This window comes from Bos grunniens, chromosome 1 (genome assembly GCF_055505025.1).
Source record: "Bos grunniens cultivar Pamir isolate PY7600 chromosome 1, Bosgru_T2T1.0, whole genome shotgun sequence".
In the NCBI taxonomy this organism is placed as follows: Eukaryota; Metazoa; Chordata; class Mammalia; order Artiodactyla; family Bovidae; genus Bos; species Bos grunniens.
In genome coordinates, this window is record NC_141165.1 from 8926291 (window position 1) to 8953797 (window position 27507).

The following is a 27507-nucleotide window of genomic DNA, read 5'->3' on the forward strand; positions in this document are numbered from 1 at the left end:
TCAGAAACTCAAGAAAAAGAGAATATAATCTATTAAGATGTTCACATCTCCGAGGGAAAAATGTATCCTAAATACAAGAGGAGACATATCTCTGGAGAAGACCAGTCCACGTGTATCTTCCGTTACAGAAATCCATTTCCGACGGACGGTGCTGCTCTCAGCTGCCTTCAGGCCCGCCCCTCCCTGGCACCCGGGTGCCCCAGAGCTAGCTGCCTTCAGGCACAGGACAGGTCTCATTGAGGGTCCATGACTCGGGGTCCTTCTCCATGCTCACCGAGTCGGGGCCGCTTCAGCTCCAGGGGGCTGACCTGAGGGTCTGCAGGCGTCTCTGAGGCTTAAACACACACAAGGTTGGCAGGTGAGTGAAGACGTCTCTAAGTTAAGAGCTGAAGTTTACGAGATAAATTTCGTGTCCAGACAAAGGAACTGGACTGCCTGGCCTGGTCCTTCGTGGATCTGAGGGGGAGATCTGACCCAGCGGTTTGCAGCCAGGGGTGGCTGTGCCCCTCGAGGGACAGTGGGCAGAGTCTGGTGACACTGCAGAATGTCACCAGCAGGGGGAAGGGATGAGAGTGCCCAGGGGTGCTGCTACGCCACCTGCATCCACAGGACAGCCCCACAGCGAGGACTGACACCCACAGCGCCAACAGGGCTGAACTGAGAACCAGCTCTACACCATCTCCCCACCTCAGGTTTAAACGACAAGCCTGGTAAGATGCATCCTTTTTTAAAGCCAGGTTTTATTTATTTTTATTTATATGGCTGTGTGGGGTCTCAGTGGAGACACACAGGATCTAGTTCCCCAACCAGGGATTGAACCCAGACCCCATGCACTGGGAGAGTGGAGTCTTAGCCACTGGACCACCAGGAAGTCCCAAGATGCATCCTTCTTTCTCAGAAGTGACTTAAAGTCACGCACTGTTCATTTCCAAAAGAGACAATATTCTCGTTAATTATATTAGACCAGTAACAGTGTCACTTGAAAGTGAAAGTGTTAAGTCACTCAGTCGTGTCTGACTCTTTGTGACCCCATGGACTGCAGCCCACCAGGCTCCTCTGTCCACGGGATTTTCCAGGCAACAATACTGGAGTAGGTGGCCATTCCCTTCTCCAGGGGATCTTCCCGACCCAGGGATCAAACCTGGGTCTCCCGCATTGCAGGCAGATTCTTTACCAGCTGAGCCACCAGGGAAGCCCACAGTGTCACTTACCTGATTGAATTTCCTCTGTGGAAGGGCTGGAAGTTATAGGGGTTGATATGGAGTTCAGTGGAGAATCTGTCTTTAAGGGTATTAAGTTTATTCTCCTGGATTAAAAAGAGAAGTAAAAGGTCGTGAGCATCACAGAGGTTGACCGTATATGGTACCAAGTTTCCGAGGAAACAAGGAAACCAAGGCCTCCTTACTCAGTAAATAAGGATCATGTACTCAGTTAAATCGTCACATAAATAATAGTCAACCAGTCATCTAAAAGCTTCAAAATCCATGCTTTGTTAATTTCCAATGACACACTAACCACCCTGCTAGGTGCTTCATATAAAGCCTATCGGACGTGGCTTCCAGTATGAAAGCTCTAAGACATGGATGGTTCTTTTTAAAAAAATCCAGTCTCAATTCTCAACAGTTACTTTTTTAAAATTCTAACTGCAAGAAGCTCACAGGAAATTAAGGGGGGACTTTAATATCAAAAAGACTTCAAACACCGTCCCACTCCCCTCCACCACCAGAAGCGAGGTGGACGGAGGTCTGAGCAAGGACAGGGCCCCTCGGACGTCAGGAAACGTTTCTCTGGCCGCCGTGTGGGAGCTCACACAGTACAAGGCGGGGGGCTTTCAGCTCTTGCTGTTTTTCCAACCGCAAGGACGCGTTCTTTCTGCGTCTGCGTGCTTACCGGGGTGTGGGCTTGCTCCAGGCCTGCAGGGTGTTCAGGGTGACCCTCCGGGACGGCTGGGCCTTGGCGTTCTGACCGCTGGGCTGCAGGGGCTTCTCCTTGGGAGGCCCTGCTGGGGAGCCTCTGGCACCAAGAGCGGCCGTGGGGGTGTCCTTGGCCGCCGGGGGGGCCTGAGACTGTTTCGCCTGTGGAGGGGTGGTGGAAGGGCTGCTGGGGTCCTGGACTCTGCCGGTGGGGGTCCCTTCCCCAAGCCTGGGTCCTGGCGAAGATCCAGAGGGGGTCTGACCCTTGGTTTTCTTCGCTGTATCGGGAGTTCGCAGGCTCAGAACCGGCTTCTCTTTCAGGGGGATTCCAAGCTCATCTTTCTCGAACGTCACGAAGGAGCAATAACCGTCTGTGGAAGAGATGGCCAGGAAGGCCCCATCGCTGGACCTTCGTTCCCAAAAAGAAGCAGAAGGGAGGAAGTTTACCGAACGCTGTTGGCCACTCTGGGTGCGCTCATCACCAGGCAGGAAAATGGAAGTGCGAGCACCGTCCCCAGCTTTGTTTGAAGACAAGAGTCGTTGTGGGGAGGGGGCCCGGCTGAGAAAGGGCTAGTGTGACCCCTTCCCCGCCCCCCGCTCCACCCGCCTCGAGCTTCTCAGGGCCCCAGCATCTCTGCCTCGTCATGAACTTCACCAGGGAATCTAGGTGAGACGGCCTCCTCTCGCCCACCAAGATCAGAAGAGGACTAAAAGAAGATCAAGAGTTACAAAGAGCAAGAACCGGGTGTGGGGCGGCCAGGCCCAGGCTGGGCCCCAGCGGGCGGGGAGACGGAGGAAGGCGCCCAGGGTGCTGAGAACCCCAAGCAGGAAGGCCAGGGCGGCGACCCCCCAGGACAGGCCCACTTCTGGGGCCCCCTCTGTGTCTGGGGTTCCTTCCTCCCGGGGGCCTGGCAAGTCCCTGGACGACCAGGGAGCCCAGGCGTCTTCCCTTCAGTTTATGAGAATGAGAAGAATCCACAGGGCGATCCGTGTGGCATCAACACCCACTGAGATGACCACCAGAAGCAGTATTGTAGCAAGTGAGACACAGCTTTCCTTGTTAATACTTTTTTTCAAAAAAAAAAAAGCTGGTAAATAAGAGCCAACCAAGCCAACTGCAGGGCTACCCCAGGGGAGGGTACGTGTCCTCACTGTCCACTCACCAGGAAATATCACTCAGGGTGTGGTAATGGATGTTGGACACGTAACCGAACGGGAACAGCTGCTGGGTGTCGTACAGAAGCACCGAGTCCTCGGAAGCGACGGCGAACACCAGGCGGTACGGCAGGCTGACCAGCTCCATGCCTGGTTCTGGTGACGGGCGAACACAGGGGCAGAGAAGGTCAAACAAGCCAAGCTCTCAGATCAAACACATCTCCACCCCTCCCCCACAAAGCCCCGCCCCTGGGGACATAAGTGACATAATTTCATAAAAGACTAGTTTGCTGTATGCCTTACAGAATTCACTTTTGTCTTATTTTATATATGAATATCAGAATCCAGGGCTTCCCAGGTGGCTCAGATAGTAAAGAATCTGCCTGCAGTGTGGGAGACCAGGCTTTGATCTCTGGGTTGGGAAGATCCCCTGGAGAAGGAAATGGCAACCTACTCCAGTATTCTTGCCTGGAGAATCCCAGGGACAGGGGAGCCTGGTGGGCTGCCATCTATGGGGTCACAGAGTCGGACACGACTGAAGCGACTTAGCAGCAACAGCAGACTAAGATAACAACATCTGGAGAGGACAATGGCACCCCACTCCAGCACTCTTGCCTGGAGAATCCCATGGACAGTGGAGCCCGGTGGGCTACAGTCCATGGGGTCACAAAGAGTTGGGTGTGACTGAGCGACTAACACACATGTAAGAATCAAGGAGAACCATGCATGAACCAATGAGGACACCATGTTCTGATCTGAGACTCACGGGCACCTGAGACCTGAAAAGAAGGGAAGGAAGGTGTGTGGATGAGGCAAGTCACCCTGTGGTCAGCACCTGACGAGGAAAAATCAGGGTCACATAGAAACGCCTTATCAAGGGATGTTTTCATGCTGTCTGCGCTGTGCTAAGTTGCTCAGTCATGGCCGACTTTTTGCGACCCCATGGACTGTAGCCCACCAGACTGCTCTGTCCGTGGGGATTCTCCAGGCAAGAATACTGGAGTGAGTTCCCATTTCCTATTCCAGGGGATCTTCCCAACCCAGGGATTGAACTCAGGTCTCCCGAATTGCAGGCGGATTCTTTACCAGCTGAGCCACCAGGGAAGCCCAGGAGTACTGGAGTGGGTGGCCTATCCCTTCTCCAGAGGATCTTTCCGACCCAGGAATCAAACCGAGATATCCTACATTGCAAGCGGATTCTTTTACCAGCTGAGCTAGCAGGAAAGTCATTCATGTAAAGGTTTAGAAAGTTGAAAATAGCTTCTGCATCTAGCCTTGGAGTAACAGGGACCAACTGACCCTTCCCCTGAAAGAATTAAAATACCTGGCAGAACACTGAAACCAGGGTCCGGGGGACACTGTCCACGAGCCCATGAAGGACAGCAATCTCACAGAGATGGGAAGCAAGAGACCCGAGCCCCGCCACTGCCCCCGCTTTCTGCCTGTAGGTTCCAGGCCCCGCAAAGGTGGAGGAGACCCAGGCAGCGCCCAGCAGACGCCCCGAGCTGGGAGCCAAGAGGCCTGGTGGAGCATGCGGTGGCGGGGCAGAGAGAGAACTGCGGGGGCCTCCAGAGTCTTCAGCCTACGCTGGCAGTAAACACACGTGAGAAAACTATGGGAAAGAAAGAGCCATCCCTAAGGAGGCCAGCAATCAGACAGACAATCAGGAAGTATCTGCAACTGATGCTACGGACAAGGGCTTGATTTCCCAAATACACAAACAGCTCATGCAACTCAACAACAACAACAAAACAACCCTATCAGAAACGGCCAGGAGACCTGAATAGGCATTTCTGCAAAGAAGACATCCAGATGGCCCAGATGAAAAGCTGCTCAACGTCGCTAATTAATAGAGAAATGCAAATCTAAACTACCACCTCACACTGGTCAGAGCGGCAACTGTTAAAAGGCTACAGACAACAAATGCTGAAGCCAGGGAGCACAGCCAAAATTTAGAAAGAAAAAAAAAAGAATGAAAATACACCTGTATCCACTAAGGTAAAATCCCCACAATGTCTAATAAAAAATTATCAGGCACGCCAAGAAGCAGAAAAATATCCATAATGAGGAGAAAAAAAGTCAATCGAAACCAACCCTTTGTACACAAAGCCATTAAAAGAGTTGTTTTAAAAACTGTAGTCCAAAAAAAAAGAAAAAAACACTGTAGTCCACGTGTTCTAGAAGCAAAAGGAAAGCAGATATGCATAAGGAAGAACCAACTTGAACTCTGGAGATGAAAACCACACTGTCACAGGAATACACTGGATGGCACCAAGGGCAGGTGACAGAGAAGAAAAGGTGCGTGAACTCAAAACACGGCTGTAGAAACTATCCAAAATAAAACGCTGGCAGGCAGGGGGCGGAGGTGGGGGAGTCCAGTAACAGAGCATCAGTGAGCCGTGGGTGGCTTCAAGCAGCGGGATACATGTGTGGCTGGAGTCCCTGAAGGAGAGGGGAGAGAGGATGATAGCAGAAAGTCTCTGAAGAAGTAACTGGCGAAGTTCCCCACATCCGGGACTTTCCTGAAGGTCTAGTGCCTTAAATTCTGTGTTCCCAACACCGGGGGCCTGGGATTCAATCCCTGGTCAGGGAACTAGTTCCCTCGTGCCGCAACTAAAGATCCCGTTGCCCACAGCTAAGACTGGGTGAAGTTGCTCAGTCGTGTCTGACTCTTTGCAACCCCATGGACGGTAGCCTACCAGGCTCCTCCGTCCATGGGATTCTCCAGGCAAGAACACTGGAGTGGGTTGCCATTTCCTTCCCCAGGGGATCTTCCCAACCCAGGGATCAAACCCAGGTCTCCTGCACTGCAGGCAGATGCTTTACCATCTGAGTCACCAGGGAAGCCGCTGATCAGGTACAACCAAATAAATAAATATATTCTTTTTAGAAGCTCCTCTAATTTGATGGAAACTATAAACTTGTAGATCTAAGCCAGTCAATGAACCCCAAGCACAGGAAACACAAAGAAAACTGCGGCAGGCACACTGGGATAGGACTACTTACAGCCACCGACAAACAGAAAAATCTTAAAAGCAGCCAGTGGAGGGAAAACAGTTACACAGAAATCCAGTTCATGTATCAGTTTTACTGCACAGGGAACTGATGATGAATGACAGTCAGCCAAGCAGCAGAGAGACAAAGCTCCTACTTTCATTCCTTTACAGATGCTAGTAGCAAAAGAAAAAGAGTGTATTCTAGACAATGCGTAGGCTGACACGTATTTTGATAACATCAATCTTTGCTCCTGCTGCTGCTGCTGCTGCTGCTGCTAAGTCGATTCAGTTGTGTCCGACTCTGTGCGACCCCATAGATGGCAGCCCACCAGGCTCCCCTGTCCCTGGGATTCTCCAGGCAAGAACACTGGAGTGGGTTGCCATTTCCTTCTCCAATGCATGAAAGTGAAAAGTCAAAGTGAAGTCGCTCACTTGTGTCCGACTCTTAGCGACCTCACGGACTGCAGCCTATGAGGCTCCTCCGTCCATGGGATTTTCCAGGCAAGAGTACTGGAGTGGGGTGCCACTGCCTTCTCCATCTTTGCTCCTAAGATTGGTCAAATGGAACTAACCCCCATACTCACCTCTTCCCTCCCTGCCCTGGTCACTTAACACACCTGCTTCTGCCACCGGCCTGAGCTCAAAGTAGACGGGGCAGCAGCGGACAGCGAGCGTCGCCTTCGCAGGACACGGAAGGTGGGCGATGGGCCTGGAAGATGAATTGCGGTTTTGCAAAAAGGCACTGTCACTTAACAAAAGCAAAAAAAAAAAGAATGGGTAAACGTTTCATATATTTCTTTAACTGCCTACCTTTTAAGATTTTTCCTGGAGAAAACGTAAGTCGTGTTTGTCACATTTTCACCGGATTCCACGCACCCAGCTGAAGAAGCAGGAGAGGAAGGTGAGGCCTGTGTTATTATCAGACTGTTCACCAGCAGAGACGCAAGAGCATCAGTTCTGGTTTATATAAGATTCCCCAGAAAGATTATTTCCTGTACAATGTTTGATGTCTGAGGATAAATGCAAACATCTCGTCCCTGTCTGGGCTCAGCCCTTACTGCGGTTCTAGCCACCTGTCACCCCCCTGAGTGTCACCTCCCAAGGGGCTCAGCCACCTGGGAGCCCCTACCAGGCCTGGGCAGGAAGAACAGAAAGCAGGGACCCTGGCCTCAGCGGACCTCTGCTTGGGAATCCAGCTAATCCCTGTGGTGAAGCGCTGTGATCAGACCCTCGGCTTGCTGTCCCCCTCGATTCTGACCCCAGCTGCCACGCAAAGCCTGAGATGCCGGGAGTCGGCATATCGCATATTGAGTGCATATTGCATATTGCATATTGAGTGCAGCACTTTCCACAGCATCATCTTTCAGGATCTGGAATAGCTCAACTGGAATTCTATCACTGCCGGGAGCCAGTGTGAGGAACTCCGCCCATGACAAAGGTCATGAGGAAGGAGGCTCGGCATACGCAAAGGCGGGATCGAGCTTCAGGAGTCCCCCTGGAAATTCTCGAGCATATATCCTCAAAACCACAATCTGCCTACTTTCTGCTTTGTGCCTTCACCTACACCTCTGACTTTACGGGGGGCTGTCCCCCACTACCTCTCTCTGAAAAAAGAGTTAGCTTACAGTTCCAGTTAATAATTCCTGGGTGTGACAGTGTTTAACCTACAAACTCCTTTGGAAATCCTCTAGCCTGCCTGAATAGGTTTTTCCGGCCACATGTGATTGTTCAGAGCCTCCCAACTGTGAGAGGCAGGAGATGTTCTAAACTGTCTAAACACAGATTCCTTTGAGTAGTTAAAAGATTGATTAGAAATTGTATTGGTGAAGGGATTTTCACTTGTTGGGCCAATGTTTGCTGCTAAGTTTCCATATCCCTTACCTGCTGTGTCCCTGGCAGTGTAGTGATTAATATAATTGGTGTAAGTAGTAGCTTTAATGTTTGCAACCTGGGACCCTTGAGTTAATTCTTTTTCATGTTATAGCCCACCACACCTTTGCTCTGTAGGAATGCAACTTTATCTAACGCTTTTGGAGGGTGGCTCCTGACCAATCACCTTTAGAGAAAAATAAGTTTTCTGAAGAAAGGGTCTTAAAATGTTAACAGGCCTCCGGGCCAGAAGATGATGCAAATCACCTAAGCTTTTGCATATGATAAGTCTGCAGGAAGAAAGCCTGGCTTGCTGCATGACTCTATCCCTTCCCCCATTATCCTCTATGCATAACTTAAGGTATAAAAACTACTTTGGAAAATAAAGTGCGGGCCTTGTTCACCGAAACTTGGTCTCACCATGTCGTTCTTTCTCTTACCTTCTGGCTGAATTATTCAGCCTCTTTTCTCCACTGAATTTCCTCACTGAGCTATCCTTATTTCAGCCTCTTTTCTCCACTGAATTTCCTCACTGAGCTATCCTCATTTTATTAGTCTTTATATCCTTAATTAACGTTTAATTAAGCAATTGTTTCCTGATCTTCGCCTATGCCGTCTCTCCTTTGAATACCCTGGATCAGCCGGGGCTTGTCCCCGGCACTGAGACTTGGGTTTCTTCAATCTGCCTGATGGCGCCCTGAGGCTGCCAGGAGACCAGCCCTCTGCTGACATCTCTAGCCCCCGCAGAAGCTGCATTTGCCCTGGGGAGCAGTCCACATCTGAGAGCTCACCTCAAGCTATACTCAAAACCAGGTCAGACCTTGTTGGAGAATGCCAGTCACACACAGCTACTCTTGGGAACATCTCCCTGTTTTATACTAACATTTCCACACACCTATACAACCACACAGTCTTCCACATGACCATTCCATACCCCCAGGGGAGGGCAGCAGACAGACCCAGTGTCTCCCTACCCTCTCCCGCTCACCCATCCTTCCATCCCTAAATAATCCATCTTAACAAACCATTGGGTCACTGCTAATTTCCTCCATGCTCACATAATCATCACAACCAGTTATAACTCAACTGCAGGTATATTATACAGTGGCTTTTTAAAATCTGTTTTACAAAATGAGATGTTATTCACACTTGTGCTCATTACCTGCATGGCACCAATGGATCCTTTCGTTAGTAGCTGCCTGCTGTGCACTGGTATGAAAATACCGTAATTCATCCTCTCTAAGTGAGTACTGCTTTTTGTTTTTTTTTTAACAACTACAAACCATGTTTGCAATAAACACGCTTGGACATATACCCTATGAACTGTTTTCATTTCTTAACGAAGTGAATCTCAGACGACTCAGCAAAGCAGATGCACTGAACGGTTATTAGACTGCTTTCCAGAAAGGCTCTGATAATCCACACTCCCTCCAGCAATAGCCACACCCACACCCTTCAGCCATAGGTATTTTCACTGTTTTTCAGTGTGACATGAATAGAGCCATACCTAACTTATATCAAGGTAACCGGCACTGCCTTGACTGTTGCTGGGTTTCTGAACATTCTCCTGTGTGTGCTGGTATCACATGAAGATCTGCTTTTCTACAAACTGCCTTTTGTATCTGGCTCTCATTTCTCTCTTCCAGATTTTTTCCCTTTGTTTTTCTGTTCTTCTTGCCAATTGGAAGAGCGCTCACATACGGTATCATTTAGCACTTTCTTTCCTGTTCCATGAACATTATTTTCCAGCTCCATCATGACTACTGATATTGTCTACTGCATCTCTTGCCTATAGGCAAGATCTACATTCTACAGCCAAGTAGGTCTGTCATTTAAGAGCTTCTGGGTCTCCAGTCTTTTGCTTGGTCCTTCCCAGTCCTAGAAAGGCCTTCTAGATTTTCTTCTAAGAGTTTTACATTTTCACTTTTTATATTTAAGTACGGAGTTCACCTGAGATTTATTTTTATATATAAGCTAGGAATCCAATTTCATTTTCTTCCATACATCTAGACATTCCAGCATTCTTCACTCACTAACCCATTCTTCCCACTGAAATACCCTCAGGTTACCTACTAAATTTCCTTTTGTCCCAAGATCTATTTCTGGATTCTGCTCTGGTCCACTAATCTATATGCTTATTCCTATACCAATACGGGTACAGAGGAGCCTGGTGAGCTAGTCCATAGGGTGGCAGAGTCGGACATGACTGAAGTGACTGAGCACCCATACCAATACCATACTGATTTGATAACAGTTATTGTTGTTCAGTCACTCAGTTCTGTCCAACTCTTTGTGACCCCACGGACAGCAGCACACCAGAATTCGCTGTTGTTCTTCAATATCTCCCTGAGTTTGCTCAAACTCATGTCCATTGAGTTGGTGATGCCACCCAACCATCTCATTCTCTATCATCCCCTTCTCCCCCTGCCTTCAATCTTTCCCAAGATCAGGGTCTCTTCCAATGAGTCGACTCTGCATCAGGTGGCCAAAGTATTGGAACTTCAGCATCAGTCCTTCCAATGAATATCCAGGATTGATTTCCTTTAGGATTGACTGGTTTGATCTCCTTGCAGTCCAAGGGACTCTCAAGAGTCTTCTCCAACACCACAGTTCAAAAGCATCAATTCTTAAGCATTCAGCTTTCTTTATGGTCCAACTCTCACATCCATGTGACTACTGGAAAAAACCATAGCTTTGACTAGACAGATCTTTGCCAGCAAAATAATCTCTCTGCTTTTTAACGTGCTGTCTAGGTTGGTCATAGCTTTTCATCCAAGGAGTAAGTGTCTTTTAATTTCCTAGCTGCAGTGATCATTCACAGTGATTTTGGAGCCCAGAAAAATGAAGTCTGTCACTGTTTCCATTATTTCCCCAACTATTTGCCATGAAGTGATGGAATCGGATGCCATGATCTTCGTTTTTTAAATGTTGAGTTTTAAGCCAGCTTTCTCATTCTTCTCTTTCACCTTCATCAAGAGGCTCTTTAGTTTCTCTTGGCTTTCTGCCATAAGGGTGGTGTGATCTGCGTATCTGAGGTTATTGATATTTCTCCTCGCAATCTTGATTCCAGCTTGAACTTCATCCAGCCCGGCATTTCACATGATGTACTCTGCATATAAGTGAAATAAGCAAGGTGACAATATACAGCCTTGACGTACTCCTTTCCCAATTTGGAAACCAGTCCATTGTTCTCTGTCTGGTTCTAACTGTTGCTTCTTGACCTGCATAACAGGTTTCCTAGGAGGCAGGTAAGGTGGTCTGGTATTCCCATCTCTTTAAGAATATTCCAGTTTGTTGTGATCCATACAGTCAAAGGCTTTGGCGTAGTCAGTGAAGCAGATGTTTTTCTGGAATCCTTTTGCCTTTTCTATGATCCAATGGATGTTGGCAATTTGATCTCTGGTTCCTCTGCCTTTTCTAAATCCAACTTGAACATCTGGAATTTCTTGTTTCACGTATTGTTGAAGCCTAGCTTGGATAATTTTGAGCATTACTTTACTAGCGTGTGAGATGAGTGCAACTGTATGGCAGTCTGAATATTCTTTGGCATTATCTTCCTTTGGGATTGGAATGAAAACTGACCTTTTCCAGTCCTGTGGCCACTGCTGAGTTTTCCAAATTTGCTGGCATATTGAATGCAGCACTTTCACAGCATCATCTTTTAGGATTTGAAACAGCTCAACTGGAATTCCATCACCTCCACTAGCTTTGTTTGTAGAGATGCTTCCTAAGGCCCACTTGACTTCACATTCCAGGATGTCTGGCTCTAGGTGAGTGATCACATCATTGTGGTTATCTGGGTCATGAAGATCTTTTTTGTATGGTTCTTCTGTGTATTCTTGCCACTTCTTCTTAATATCTTCTGCTTCTGTTACGTCCATACCATTTCTGTCTATTGTACCCTTGTTTGTGTGAAATGCTTCCTTGGTATCTCTCATTTTCTTGAAAAGATCTCTAGTTTTCCCCATTCTATTGTTTTCTCTAATTCTTTGCATTGTTCACTGAGGAAGGCTTTCTTATCTCTCCTTGCTATTCTTTGGAACTCTTCAGATGCGTATATCTTTCAGCATTCAAATAGACATATCTTTCCTTTTCTCCTTTGCCTTTCGCTTCTCTTCTTTTCTCAACTACTTGTAAGTCCTCCTCAGACAACCATTTTGCCTTTTTGCATTTCTTTTTCTTGGGGATGGTTTTGATCACCACCTCTTGTACAATGTTACGAACCTCCATCCATAGTTCTTCAGGCACTCTATCATATCTAATCCCTTGAATCTATTTCTTACTTCCACTGTATAATTGTAAGGGCTGGGATTTAGGTCATACCTGAATGGCCCAGTGGTTTTCCCTACTTTTTTCATTTTAAGTCTGACTTTGGCAATAAGGAGTTCATGATCTGAGCGACAGTCAGCTCCTGGTCTTGTTTTTGCTGACTGTATAGAGCGTCTCCATCTTCAGCTGCAAAGAATATAATCAATCTGATTTCAGTATTAACCATCTGGTGATGCACGTTTATAGTCTTTTCTTGTGTTGCTGGAAAGAGAGTGTTTGCTATGACCAGTGTGTTCTCTTGGCAAAAGTCCGTTAGCCTTTGTCCTGCTTCATTTGGTATCCCAAGATCAAACTTGCCTGTCCCCAGGTGTCTCTTGACTTCCTACTTTTGCATTCTAGTCCCCTATGATGAAAAGCACATCTTTTTTTGCACTATAAAATCTCTGACATTCAGACAAGGAGATGCTGCTCAAGTGTTATTCTTCTTTCATATGTGCTACATTCTCAGTCGCTCAGTCATGTTTGACTCTTTGTGACCCCATAGACTGTAACCTGCCAGGCTCCTCTGTGCATGGAATTTTCCAGGCAAGAATACTGGAGTGGGTTACCATTTCCTTCTCCAGGGGATCTTCCAGACTCCCTGGATGAGGACTCCCAGGATTGAACCTGCATCTCCTGCATTGCAGGTGGATTCTTTACCACTGAGCCACATGGGAAGCTGGTTGCATTATTCTTTGCATTTACTCAACTAAACAAATCTGAGATGTCATCCAATTAAAACAGAAAACCAAAAGAAACAACCAAAAAAACCTTAAATGGGATCCTAAATGGAAAACAATGAGTATGTTAATTTTTAGAACACGAAATATCTATTTGTTCAGAACTTGTTTTATAACCATCAATAAGACTTTCTAGTCTTCTTCATCAAGGCTCTGTGCCTTATTAAATTTTTTCCTATGTAGTCCCATGTCTTCTGGACTTTGCACTATTATGAATGGAACAACTGTCCTTTTCACATTTCTAAGTACTTATTCTAGTGTAGCAGATACAGAATTTATGTATTTTTACAATATTTAGCCACTTTATCAAATTCTTTTTTTGATCCCAATAGTATTTTTTTAATCTCTTGGATTTTCTAGAAACATAATCCTATCACAACGTTTTCTCTCTTCTTTTCCAATCTCTGTCATTGCATTTCCTGCATTTATTAACACCACTGAGAATCGTTAACAGTGACAGTAGAAACCCATCTGGTATCCGATTTGAACTGAAAATGTCTTTAGAGCTGCCCTTTAGAAAAAGGATTTGATACTGAGTTTAGTAAGTAACTTTTAATATACTTAAGCAACTATTTACTCTTGGTCCTGGGACCACCCCCAAGCCAATGTCATTCCCACATGTTCTCTGTTGTCCTTTTACAGTCTGATCCACACGTCTGTGTGATTCACACACTCCTGGGGCCCCCACCCAGCCTGGCTGGAACACGTAGTGGCAAACCTGACCCACGCCTTCCCGTTTGGCTGAGCCCGGGGTTCACATCACTGAATCACACACAGGATGGTACCTGAGCAGTGGAGCGCAGGGGTTGGTCTCTGAGACCACGCTGGCCATAGCACTGTCCTGGCTGATTCTGCTAGGCTCACCCTCTTGCCCTCCTGCAGGCAACGAGCCTGACATGTCCTCACTGATTCTGCTGACCTGTCAGACTTAACCACTACACTGCCACAAGTTATTCCGACCTGACATGTCTGTGTCTAGACCCTGTCACAATAGGATGCTTCATTACTCAGAATAAACACGATAAGGGCACTTTCTCATTAGTTTTAGAACTATGACCTCGGTATACATGTCTAGGGAAAAGGAATTTGTTAAAAAATTTTTTTTAATTGAATTTATCTAAGAGAATACATTTATCACTCTAGTCTAGTGGCTCCCAAATTGTCTGTGTGTTAATACCACTGGGGATCTTTTTGAAATTCCAAAACCCAGACCACACCCTCCAAACCAGTTAAAATACAATCTCTAGCGGGGTGGGACCCAAGTACCAGGACTTTTGGAAGCTCCCTGGAGGTTTTGGAAGTGCTTCCCAGGTCGCGCTAGTGGTAAAGAACCCATCTGCCAATGGAGGAGACCTAAGAGACGTGGGTTCAATCCCTGGGTCAGGAAGACCCCTTGGAGGGCATGGCAACCCACTCCAGTATTCTTTTCTGGAGAATCCTGTGGACAGAGGGGTCTGGCGGGCTACATGGGGTTGCAAAGAGTCAGATACAACTGAAGCGACTTAACAGAGTTCAGTGTGTGGACAAGTTGGGATCAGTGCTTTCATCAGAATTCCCTGAGCTGCAAAAAGCAGCCCAGAATGAGGAGCACAGACCCCAGCACTGCTGCCCTCCTGCCCTCAAATCCAAAGCTTCGTGAAACACACCTGGCGTGAGGAGCAAAGATCCATCAGGAGTGAAACTCAGTCTTCGGAAGAACGACTTCATGCTGTCGTCGTGGAACATCCGGTAACTTCTCGCCTGCAGCACATGAAGTTTACATGTTATCCCGAATCTTCACATTCACAATAAAGGCTTACCAATTCCTATCTCTTCACTACATATTGTCATCTATTACTGACATAATAATAAGTATGAAATTGAAACACATTACAACTCAAATAATCACACAGGACTGCAAAGGCCATCAGTCTTGAACTCATCTCCCACTGTTGGTAAGGAAAGCCGTGTGCGTGTGTGTGTGTATCTACGTGTTTGAAAGTGAAAGTGTAAATTTGTTCAGTTGTGTCTGACTCTGCGACCTGCCGGGCTCTTCTGTCCCTGGGATTCCCCAGGCAAGAATACCGAAGTGGGTCTACGTGTTTGTGTCGTTTAACAATTATTAAATGATATACCTCTGTAAGAACACACCACGCTGTGAACAGTGCTTTGCCTGGGAAATGAGACTGGGAAAAGGCAGGAAGGTAACTAGGAGCCCTTTTGTTTGTTATCTGTGTGTATATATTTAGAATCTCCCACTGAATGAACCCTTTTTAAAAAGAAAACAGGAACCCCATCATCTTCCCAGACAACACTGCTTGAACACCTATGTGGAACAGTTTTTGCTGCCATGCACCTAACACTTTACAAACACTAAGCTTTTAACCCTCCAGACCCAGCCCAGCCCGCAGCTCACTCTGCCTTATTAACCTGCTGCCCAGGACTGCTTTGCAGTCATCCCTCCTCTGCTCCAGTAACCAGCTCGCTCCCTTTCAGCTCCTTGTCTGCCTTAGTACTCCGTCATCTGACATCTCAAGGACCAGGGTGCTACCTTTATTTGCCGCTTCTTCCCAAAGATCAGAACACTTCCCATTCCTGGGTACCAGCCCAGTGGCCCGAGTTGCCCCTCTACCTGCCTGGAAGGTGCTGGACCCACCTGCCTTCCTGTTGCCTAGGGCTGGGATGCTCCTGGTCAGTGGTTCCTGGCCCTCACTGCACATCAGACCTGGGGCCCTGGCTGCCTCCAGCCACGTGAAACGCGTCTCTGGGGGTGAGGCCCAGGCACCTGTACTTTTACATGCTGCCCAGGTGACTCCATAGCTCATGCAGGACTGGAAACCACTGAGCTTCACCACCTACTCTTCCCCTGGCCCCCAGAGGTCCCCACTCCCACTCAGGTCAGCCCAGCACCCCCACACTGAGACTCGGCAGTCTGAGAGGAAGTCACACTGCAGTTCAGGTGTGGGGGCCTGGCCGCCAGGGGCTTAGCCGCAGGATACAGAGGTGCTCACGGCTTCCTGGGTCCCAACTTAAGCACAGGTGGGATGAATGTCAATCCTGTACCTCTCCTTCGGCCCCCACTCCAGACAGCATCTTTGAGACGTTAAAAGCCACACGTTTCTTCTGCGTGCTGTACACCCTCAGGATCCTAAACAAAGAAGACAAGTCTGACCTATCTCTTCTAGTAAGTGAATTACGTTTTCCATAGAAACAATCTAGTACCAGAACTAAAGACTGCTTCAACAACTTGCAGCCTGCAAAACCACTGACCAAAGACTTTCACACTTAACTGAATGACTCGGGCAAATATTAACAATTGAAAGGCTACTGCTAATGAAGGGGGGAAATACGCTGTAATTTCACTTTTTTATGGAATGTTTCAACTTGTCAAGGGAGATGAACTTCGGGTCTTGGACGTGTGGCCCAATGGCCATCTGCACGACTGTTGTGAAGTTGATTTTGTGTGGAAGGGTCTTGGCCTCAGGGATTTGCAAGAGTAAGGAAAACACTAGCAGGTAAACTGGTTGTTGGTAATATATTATTCCCCAAGCCAATCAGACTGTTTCACTCCTGAGTGTTGAATAAAACACATACACCACGGGATTACCCTGGCAGTCCAGTGGTTATAACTCAGCCCTTCCACTGCAGAGGGCATGGGTTCAATCCCTGGTTGGGGAACTAAGATCCCACATGTCACTGGGGCAAAGCCAAAGAATTCCCCCACATATACCAGAAAATAAATGACAACTGAAATGTTAACAGGAGATTCTTCAAAAGATAAACACTAATTCTTCCTTAGTGTTTTCATTCCAGGGTTATCTGAAATCCAGTTTGTTATACTTAAAATTAGCTGTATGTGCTTAGTCACTCAGTTGTGTCTGATTCTGAGACCCCATGGACTGTAGCCCACCAGGCTCCTTTGTCCATGGAATTCTGCAGGCAAGAACATTGGAGTGGGTTGCCATTTCCTACCCCAGGGGATCTTCCCGACCCAGAGATTGAACCTGGGTTTCCTGTACTGCAGGCAGATTCTTAACCATTGGAGTCACCAGGGGAGGCACTTCTCAATTATGGCAGTAATAAACCTAACAAAAGACTTTAGTATAATTTGGCTCTATATGCTCTATATTAAAAATGTCATTATGTACTTTTTTTCTGGTGATAATTTTCAATCTAAAACAAATCTGCAAATGGCTAGAGCAGGACCATTATAAATCTGAGAAGCAAAGCTGAAGAGACGTGAAAAAGGACTGTTATGACTGGTGAGCAATGACTGGTGCCTCCGTTGTTGCTGTTGTTTTTAATTTGGCCACACCAGGCCTTGTTGCAGCTGTAGGATCTAGTTCCCTGACCAGGAATTGAACCCAGGTCCCCTGCAGTGGGAGCACAGAGTCTTAACTACTGGACCACCAGGGAAATCCTCCTGGCTTTTTAAAAAATTCTTTGTTCCAAGAACACAATTAAATTACTGTATTTAATTACACCAGTAAATACAGCAACAGGACCTCTTTGAAACAAGGAGGAAAACAAGACAAAATATCTTCTTTTCAAATTAATTTAAACGGAGTTGTTAAAATCACTGTAGCAGTAAACACTAATCAAAAAAATGAAATAAATATCCAACCTTACCACTAGGTATCTCTTCTTTCCTAAGTCATATTTATAAAAGACTTTTTCTTTAAAAAAGTTCAGATTTAACTCAGAGCCATTTCTGCATTCACTCACCCATTCAATAAAGACTTAAGTACTAACTTTGTGTAAGGCTTTTGTCCTAATCAGTTTCCAATTTCTTACTCTGTTTTAAGAATAACAGTAAAATAAAACGCTTTCTATGAAATCAGGAACAAAAGAATCAAAGCTAGATTGTGGTTTATATTGGTTAAGCTGTAATAAAAATACCTCTGAAGAAAATTTAAAGCTAACAGAGATGAGGACAACTCATCAAATACTAACTTACCTGTCACAGCTCAGGGTAGCAACATATTGACCCAAAGGATCCCAGGTTACTCCTTGTACGTAACTTTTATGTTCATTAAAAATTGAGATCTTCTGGCCTATGGATAAAGCATACAACACATTACTAAAACCCGCTAATGCACAAATGGTATAAACCACAATTTAAGTATTATTCCTTTGCTGTTCCATCATTCAGCACCGGGCGATTGAGCCTCTGTACCAAATCCCACGTCAGGCTCTGGGGTCAAAGATAACTTCACGTGGTGCCCGCTCCCAGGGAGCTCAGAGCTCCCGGTGGCAGCTATGCACACACAATCCCCTTGGAGAGCAAGCTGGAGAGAAAGAATACGAGTGGCAGGGTCAGTGGGAGGGGGGAACAGACCACCACAGGGCACACACAGACACCATGGGGAGGACGAGGGGCAGCCGCAAGAAAGCAGGGGGCAAGGGTGAAGGCGTGAGCTCAGAGTTCAGGTCTCCAGGTAAGGCAGGACATGCGGGGCCAGCGGGGAGAGAAGGCAGCATTCTGAGCAAACCCATGGGGTGAAAGCCAGCTTGGCATTCGGGGAAATGACAGGCAGCTGAGACCGCTGGTGTGTGCAACACCCTCATGTGCGAGAGAAAGGTTCTGGGGGCTCACAGTGCGGCTCGGCGCAACGCTGAGCTGGGAAGTGACCTGCATCTCAAGGATGAAGCTGAGGGTTGAAGAGAGCACGCACAGGAAGTGTCATTAGTAGGAAGGGGACAGGAGACTGGGTGAGAGCCAAGGGTCTGCCCCAAAGCAAGGCGGGCCAGGATGGGAAAGGGCTTTGGGGGAGAAACGTGGAGGATAAAACCAGTCGCACACAAAGACAACCTGGAAGAACCGAGGAGGGGGTTAGGAAGCCTTGGCCAGTCTTTGAGAAACAAAACCCTCTTTTGGGGGGAGCACTCTACACCTGGCCACTCACTCTGGCGATTTCCTCGCCTCTCACTTACTCAATCTTCTGCCAGGGGCACCCGCTCCCCACACCCACCACTGCCCCCTAAAACCGCAGGCCTCGAGGTCGCCAGGGACCTTCGTGTGCACACCACAGATGTCAGAGTAACTGTCCGTCCCCCTCCCCTTCATGAGGCTCTTCTCTGGGAGTCTGCTGAGATTAAGGTGGCTGGGGGTGAAGAAGTAGTTTCAGGAGATCTTCGGAGGTTTGTGGGGGAGGCTATTGAGGAAACAGGGGTGGGACTGGACCTCACAAGCAAAAGGGGCAGGGACCTTGGGACCACCCACCCGCCCCCGGAGGCTGCTGGGGACGCATTTGCAGGGGCTCGGGGTGCAGCGTGTGGGTCTGTGACCAGCTGTGCTCAGCCCGGGACCAGGACCACAGCCGATCCTGGGCTGGGGTTTGTCTTGGTGGGGCAGGTGGACGAAGACGGTCTGTGTTCGTACATGATCCCCTTGGGAAACAAGCTGGACAGGGAGAATACAAGAGGCCGGAGGGGCCGACAGACCAGGAAGCAGAGGGCTCAGTGGACTGCGGGGCTCCTGGAAGGAGACGAGCAAGAAGTGGAGGTGCTGAGGGACCAGCCGCAGATGTGCTGATGTGGGGGGCAGGCCGCCTGGCCTGAGGTGTCCCTATCAGAGCTGTCAGAGGACAGGTCTTCAGAGACAGATGCCCAGCTCTGGGACAGCGGACAGCAGACAAGACAAGTGCGGACCAAGTGGGCATTTTTCAGCTCTGGAGTCAAAATCACTGCAGATGGTGACTGCAGCCATGAAATTAAAAGACACTTGCTCCTTGGAAGAAAAGTTATGACAAACCTAGACAGCATATTAAAAAGCAGAGACATTACTTTGCCAACAAAGGTCCATCTAGTCAAAGCTATGGTTTTTCCAGTGGTCATGTATGGATGTGAGAGTTGGACTGTAAATAAAGCTAAGAGCCAAAGAATTGATGCTTTTGAGCTGTGGTGTTGGAGAAGACTCTTGAGAGTCCCTTGGACTGTAAGGAGATCCAACCAGTCCATCCTAAAGGAGATCAGTCCTGAATATTCATTGGAAGGACTGATGCAGAAGCTGAAACGCCAATACTTTGGCACCTGATGCAAAGAACTGACTCATTTGAAAAGACCCTGATGCTGGTAAGGGTTGAAGGCGGGAGGAGAAGGGGATGACAGAGGATGAGATGGTTGGATGGCCTCACTGGCTCAATGGACATGAGTTTGAGCAAACTGGGAGTTGGTGATGGACAGGGAGGCCCGGCCTGCTGCAGTCTGTGGGGTCACAAAGAGTAGGACAGGACTGAGCGACTGAACTGAACTGAAGGTGATGGGCAGTAGATAGAATCACAGCACGTGCAAATCCACAAATACAAAAACTTACTGACTTTGAATAACCTTGCCCATGTTACACGTTTAAAACAAAGGCTTACAATAAAGTCTCTATTTCCACACTCCTTAAAAACTGTTCCTCCCCCTGCCCCCTTCTCTGTTGTCCCAGGATCAGCATGCCACGTGCTAATAAGTAAAATCAGGTTGCTCTATTGCTCAAAGCCCTTTGGCAGCTCACGATCACACCTAGGATAACCTGAGACCTGACCCGGGTGGCCGGGCCCACCACCACCCTCCAGCCTCAGGTCCTCCTTCCCCCTCCTGCTCCTGCACACCCTCAATTTCCTGTTGCCTGGACACAACAAGCCGTTCCAGCCACAGGGCCTCCACACTTGCTGTTCCCACATGCAGGAACACCGTTCCCCGAAACAATGCACACAGCTCACTCCCCAACTTCATTCCAGTTTCTTTTCAAACTCCACGTGTTCAGAGAAGCCTTCTTGATCACCCGACCACTCTCTGACCCCCTCAGGGCGCTATCACTTCCTAACATTGGATGGACGTTTGCGTACTTATTCACAACCTGCTAGAACTTGACCATCATATTTGGGTATTTTCCAGCACCTGCAAGAGTGCCCAGAGTGCTGGCAGTGTTCAAGGTCATTACAGCTGGTTTCAGAGGTGCTGGATGGAGTGTCCGCAGACACCAAAATATCAAGGTTTGGGAAAAAGAAGATGAGGATGCTGGTCACGCTGGTCCTCCCCTCGGCAGAAATGTCGCGGACTGATTAGAAAGAGTGTGTGTGACACAGAGGAGGCAAGAGAAGCTGCTTCAGTGGACAGCACGGAACTATTAACACAAGAGAGGCTTTTACAGCGTGGACGGAAACTGGGCGGATGCAGCACTGAGACTGCAGAGGATGCCAACAGCCACAGCCTGACCCCTGACCTGGGTATCTGGGCTGGTGGAGAATGACCAGATAAAGGAGAGGAGAGGAAGAGGTTTGGGAGAAAACACCAAGCTTGACTGCAGGACTGCGGCGGGGAAAAGTGGTTAGGCACTGGCCACCACTGCTACTTTCAAATTGTAGTTAACTTCTCACATGTTTACCTCCCACTTCCTCCCACACCCCTCCAAAACAGGTTCTTTCAAAGCAGCAAGGTATCCTTTGCTTTATTTGATGTCCTGAAATGTAAACCTGACCATGAAGTGAAGTGAAAGTCACTCAGTCGTGTCCGAGTCTTTGTGACCCCAAAGACTATACAGTCCATGGTATTCTCCAGGCCTGAATACTGGGGTGGGTAGCCTTTCCCTTCTCCAGGGGGTCTTCCCAACCCAGGGATCAAACCCAGGTCTCCCACATTGCAGGTGAATTCTTTACCAGCTGAGCTACAAGGGAAACCTGATCACAGCTACCACTACATCGAGCAGGCAATGCCCCACTGATGATGATGACCTGATAACCTTCCAAGATCCTCAGGTCCGTGAAGGCTGGGATCAGCCCTGTCCCTCCCCACCTGCTCCCTCGTCATGTCTGCACCCCCAGGCGCTCGGTGTCTACCTTGCTTTGGCATCAGCAACTCATGACTCATAACACCACTGCTAAACCTCATACATTCCGACTGCATCCCTGGCATACGGGGATAATCCCTAAGCTGTCCAGCTAAACTTCTGTTTCAGTTCGCTAAAGAAACTCTTCTGAAGCGTTTCATGGTTCAGCTTTTCAGCCACTTGGAATATTGCTCCCCTAATAATGGGCTTTCCTGGTGGCTCAGACAGCAAAGACCCTGCCTGCAATGCAGAAGACCTGGTTCCAACCCTAGGTCAGGAAGATCCCCTGGAGGAGGAAATGGCAACCCACTTCAGTACTCTTGCCTGGGAAATTCCATGGGTAGAGGAGTCTGGCAGGCTGTAGTACACGGGGTTGCAGAGAATCGGACATGACTGAACGACTAACACTTGCATTTTCCCCCCAACAATAGCAAAAACACATCAGCTACCTTTACTAACGTCCCACATGATGGCCGTGTTGTCCACAGAGGCAGAAGCCATTAAATTCCCGTCAGTTGCCCAGCAAATATCATACACGTCTTCTAAGTGGCCCCTAGAATCCAAAGAGGAAAAAGAAAAGAAAAAGCAATTCTTGTCTTGAGGAGAGGAAAAAAAACAAATGTCAAAAATTTAAAGGCAAACTCAAGGCCCATGCAATGGGATTGTAGAATTCCCACTAGAGCTACATAGCTATATTAGCTGTAGCTATAAAGTACTACCTTCAAGGATACTTGTATCTTTAAAATTGATTCAAGTTTACTAAAGAAAATTTTATAAGAGAAACTAGGAAAACCTATTTTAATGGCTTTTAATGGAAAATCCATTTTAATCCATATTTTTATCTTTTTAAGCCAGGGGTCCCCAACCCCTGGACTGGTACCAGCCCGTGGCCTGTTAGGAACTGAGCTGGCCGGCAGGAGGCTAGGAGGAGGCCTGAGGAGGCAGGAGGAGCCGAGTGAAGCTTCCTGTGTATTTCCAGCCACTCCCTGGCGATCGTATTACTGCCTGAGCCCCGCCTCCTCTCAGGTCAGAGGTGGCTCTGGATTCTCACAGGGCCTCGAGCCCTGATGGTGCTTGAGAGGTACCCAGGTGGTAGGCTCCTTGTGAGAATTTAATGCCTGATGATCCGAGGTGGAGCTCAGGCCATGATGTGAGCTCTGGGGAGTGGCTTGGGGAGGAGGACTGCGGGAGACCATGAAGAATCAACTGCCTGCAGACTCATATGCAAACTCTATCACTGAGCAGCAAGTGACAACTGTATAATTATTTCATTATATATTATAATGTCATAATAATAACAGAAATAAAGTGCACAAAAAATGTAATGCACTTGAATCAGCCTGAAATCACCCCTCACCCCTAGTCTGTGGAAAAACTGTCTTCCACAAAACCTGTCCCTGGTGCCAAAAATATTGGGGGGCTGCTGTTTTAAACTATGCCTGCATTACTGTCTTGCACAAGTAAAAGCTTTAAGTGAGATATGAAAGTCTAAATGCCTATCAGCTGAATGCATTCAGGTCCTAAAGCTAACCCCTCCGCAGGTCCCTCCCAAGGTTACCTCAGGGTTTTTACGACAGTCCAGTTCTCCTTGTTCAGCTGAGCCTCATCCTCGTCCTGAAAAGCAACCTGTTCCGGCTCCTTGTTATCATTCACCTTCCAGAGCAGAATGACAGCATCTGCAGAGTGAGTCGATTAAACGCAAGTCATGCTTTCCTGTGTGGCCTCTTCACTTCTGGATTTTTAGGACATTAAACAATATCTACAATATCTACAGACACTATGGCCATGGGGATTTACCTCTAAGAATTCGGGCAGGAACAGCAAGTTTCCCTTCTGAACAAAACTTTCTACTAATTTACTGTGTTCTTAAATTGTTTTTTTCAGTATCAGATATTTTAAGCTCTATAATGGAAATTTTGGGGTTTTTTTGGGGGTGCATACTGGGTGGCTTATGGGATCTTAGTTTCCTGACCAGCAATGGAACCAGGGCCCCCAGCAGTGGAAGCACTGGGTCCTAACCACTGGACCACCAGGGAATTCCCTCTATAATGGGAATTTTCAAACGTATACAAAAGTACAGAAACTGTTCACTGCAGCCCTGTTTACAATAGCGAGGACAAGGAAGCAACCTAAATGTCCATCAACAGAAGAATGGATAAAGAAGATGTGGTACATAAATCCAATGGAATATTACTGAGCTATAAAAAAAGAATGAAATACTCCCCATAACATATCCCCGTAACTCCCCTAAATTATCTAAATGACAGATTCAGAGGGTCAAGCAACCTCTGAAATGAGAAAGTATATCTAGCTCAAATCTCAGTATTGACTATGAGACATGTGTGTATCTGGTTTCTAAAGATTCAAAGTAAAATACTCACCATCCCCTCCCGATGCTAAAATTTCCCCATTTGGAGAAAAACGTACGACATTGACCGCTTTGGTATGGCGAGCAAGATTGGACAAAAATTCAACGATGGCCTTTCCATCTGGTCCTTTTTCTACCTTCCAGACCTGTTGATACAAAAACACTCATTCAGAGAAACATGTAGTGAGCAGGCTTCATACTGCACCTACTAAAACAACCCTGTACTGATTTTCAGAAAGAAAATTTAGTTTCTGTTTCGAAACGTAAGAGGAAGTAACTCCTATCTGAAACATAAACCTCCTGTGCCACTGCCTCCCACTTCCTCCTTGTGCAAACTCTTCCCCTAGAGGAAACTGGCCTCAGGGTTCTGAAATAATAACATCACCACATCCAGTGACATCAGTCTATGTAACAGGACCCTAGGAAGAAAGTTGCTCTCTATTGCCTCACTGTTGACTCAAGGTCCTGACAAATTATCCATCTGGGCTGGACACACATATACATACACTTTGTTGCTCAGTTGTGTCCGACTCTTTGAGACCCCCATGGACTGTAGTCCACCAGGTTCCTCTGTCCATGGGATTCTCCAGGCCAAAATACTGGAGTGGATTTGCCATTTCCTCTTCCAGGAGATCTTCCCCACCCAGGGATCCAACTGGCACCTCCTGCCTTTAGCAAGCGAATTCTTTACCGCTAGTGCCACCTGGGAAGCCCCTGGGCTAGGTAACTTAGTACAATAATTTGTGATGATTGCCTGCAGTGTGCATGCTCAGTCCTGTCCGACTCTTTGCAACCCCAGACTCCTGTGTCCATGGGATTTCCCAGGGGAAAAAAATACTGCAGTGGGCTGCCATTCCCTCCTCCAGAGGGATCTTCCAGACTCAGAGATCGAACCTGCGTCTCCTGCATTGGCAGATTCTTTACCGCCGAGCCGGCCACCTGGGAAGCCCTGCGTTTAATAGTCATTATAAAAACACAAGAATGGAGAACGCCACTTCAACGTTGCTTCCTGGGCCCTTCCCATTCCCCGTGCCCCACTTACCCTGACAGCCGTGTCCACCCCAGCGGAGGCTAGCCGGTGGATCCTCCCGGCGGCTCCATACTGGAAATCCAGGCTGTACACCGGCTCCTTGTTGTGCCAGGCGATCTCGCAAGTGATGACTTTCATCCTCCGGGGTCTTCAAGGAGCGAAACACAGTTCCTCAGGGGGTGGTGGGGAGTGCCCCCGTTGGTTCTCCAAAGACGGAGGAGAGAGAGCTGCAAATGGTTAGTGATGAGATGAATCTTCGAGCCGAGGACTAGGCACTGAACGCTCAAGCCTGAGCCAGGAGCCCTGCCTACCATTAAAGACGCTGCCCTGGGAGAGGATGTCAGTGCGGCCCTCTGACGCAACCCTCGCAGCTCCTCCTTAAGTGGTTCGCGGAGTCCTCGGCTGTTTTCAGTTTATTCTCCGGGAACGTCCGGAAAAGCAACGAGGGACGGACACCCAGGGAGGGGAAAGCAAGGCCCGGGCCGGGCCAGGCCAAGCTGAGAGGGGGGCGAGCCCAGGGATCAGGGGGTGGGCGCCCCGGGGCGACGGGTACCGGGGGTGAGGGAGGGCCGGGGCCGCGGGGGAAGGGCTGCTCGGCGAGCCGACCGAGGCCGGAGACGAGGGGGCAGCCGGAACCGGACCTGAGACCTGGCTGAGAGGAGGCCGCCGGGGGCACTGAGGCCGGGCCGGGGGCCAGCCGCGCACACGCGCGCTTCTCCGAAGCTCTCCCGGGTCCTTGCGGCTGGCCCTCGGCGAGGGCCGCTCGCCACCCTAACCTGGCCCCTCACCCCTCACCCAGGCCCGGCCTGGAAAGCGTGGGGACGCGAGAGTCCGCGCGGGAGAACCAGTACCTGAAGAGAAACGCTCAGGCCGCTGGGCCACCAGCTCCCGCCGCCGCGCGCGCACCGCTTCCCGCGCGCCGCAGGCCCGGCCTTCTTGTGGGCGGGGCCTCGGGACTCCCCGCCTCCGCGTGGGCGGGGCTCTAAAGACTGAGTGTTCACCTCCTCGTGGGCGGGGCTCCACAGAGGCCCTGTCCCGCCGCGGAGGCGTGACCAGCGCCCTCAGACACTGGGCTGGCTCCCGCCGGTTTATTTCCCTGCGGACCGACGCATCGGTGGAAGAATGAGGGAGTCCAATCACTTCTTCCCTTGTTAATTTAGCAAACATTCTTAGCAAACATTTACTGAGCATCTGCTATATGCTGGACCCTATGCTGGACCTGGATACACAGTGGAGAGCGAAGCTGACACAGACTTCAGTTCAGTTCAGTAGCTCAGTCGTGTCCGACTCTTTGCGACCCTTTGGACGGCCGCACCGCCAGGCCTCGCTGTCCATCACCAACTCCCGGAGCTTACTCAAACTTATGTCCATTGAGTCGGTGATACCATCCAAACATCTCATGCTCTGTCGTCCCCTCTCCTCCGGCCTTCAATCTTTCCCAGCATCAGGGTCTTTTCCAATGAGTCAGTTCTTCGCATCAGGTAGCCAAAGTACTGGAGTTTCAGCTTCAGCATCAGTCCTTCCAATGAATATTCAGGACTGATTTCCTTTAGGATGGACTGGTTGGAACTCCTTGCAGTCCAAGGGACTCTCAAGAGTCTTCTCCAACACCACAGTTCAAAAGCAGACTTACCCTCAGGAGAATTTGCAGTCTGGTAAAACAAAAAGGAGGGCCCTCCTCTAGGACAGGTGGCGACACTGTAACTCTGAGACTCACCCAAGACTACCACGACTTTCACTAGTGCAGTGACTATCTGACAGCTATAACCTGTTTTGGTCACTAGTGTTTCAAAATAAATAAACCACAGAAATGGTCTTCAGGCCTCCTGTCATGTATCCAAATAATTATAATTAAAAAATAAAGTGAAAAGGAGTATGTCAAGGTTGTGTATTGCCACCCTGCTTATTTAACTTATATGCAGAGTACATCATTCGAAATACTGGGCTGGAGGAATCACAAGCTGGAATCCAGATTGCTGGGAGAAATATCAGCAACCTCAGATGTGCAGATGATACCACTCAAATGGCAGAGAGAGAAGAGGAACTAACGAGTCTCTTGATGAGCGTGAAAGAGGAGAGTGGAAAAGCTGGCTTAAAATTCAACGTTCAAAAAACAAAGATTATGGCATCTGGTCCCATAACTTCATGGCAAATAGATGGGGAAAAAGTGGAATCAGTGACAGATTTTATTTTCTTGGTCTCCAAGATCACTGTGGACAGTGACTGCAGGCATGATTAAAAGATGCTTGCTCCTTGGAAGAAAAGCTGTGACCAACCTAGACAGCATATTTAAAAGCAGAGACATCACTTTGCCAACAAATGTCCATATAGTCA

At 48.2% G+C, this 27507-nt stretch overlaps 1 protein-coding gene across 6 annotated transcripts; it reads right to left on the reverse strand.

Moving 5' to 3' along the window:
* CHAF1B (chromatin assembly factor 1 subunit B) lies at positions 1-26091 on the reverse strand. 6 transcript variants are annotated; one of them, XM_086412829.1, is made up of 14 exons: positions 26025-26091; positions 25186-25400; positions 24157-24289; positions 23334-23451; positions 22225-22328; positions 17918-18014; positions 16024-16108; positions 14628-14721; positions 6875-6944; positions 6682-6773; positions 3077-3224; positions 1891-2322; positions 1212-1306; positions 1-334 (listed from the first exon to the last, which is right to left on the reverse strand). In XM_086412829.1, the coding sequence occupies exons 2-14, from the start codon at positions 25309-25311 to the stop codon at positions 234-236; spliced, it is 1695 nt and encodes a 564-aa protein (XP_086268955.1). In that variant the 5' UTR covers positions 25312-25400; positions 26025-26091; the 3' UTR covers positions 1-233. The 6 variants fall into 6 exon arrangements, with proteins under 6 accessions (XP_086268955.1, XP_086268824.1, XP_086269016.1 ...); XM_086412698.1 differs by having other exon boundaries at positions 6649-6773; XM_086412890.1 differs by having other exon boundaries at positions 25485-26091.
* Positions 26092-27507: the final 1416 nt, after the last annotated feature.

Coding starts and splice junctions, on each gene's coding strand:
- CHAF1B (XM_086412698.1), bottom strand. CDS start 25,311: ATGAAAGTCATCACTTGCGAGATCGCCTGGCACAACAAGGAGCCGGTG. Junction 22,329..23,333: donor ACTGTCGTAAAAACCCTGAG/GTAACCTTGGGA, acceptor TTTGGATTCTAG/GGGCCACTTAGAAGACGTGT. Junction 335..1,211: donor CACAGAGGAAATTCAATCAG/GTAAGTGACACT, acceptor TGTGTGTTTAAG/CCTCAGAGACGCCTGCAGAC.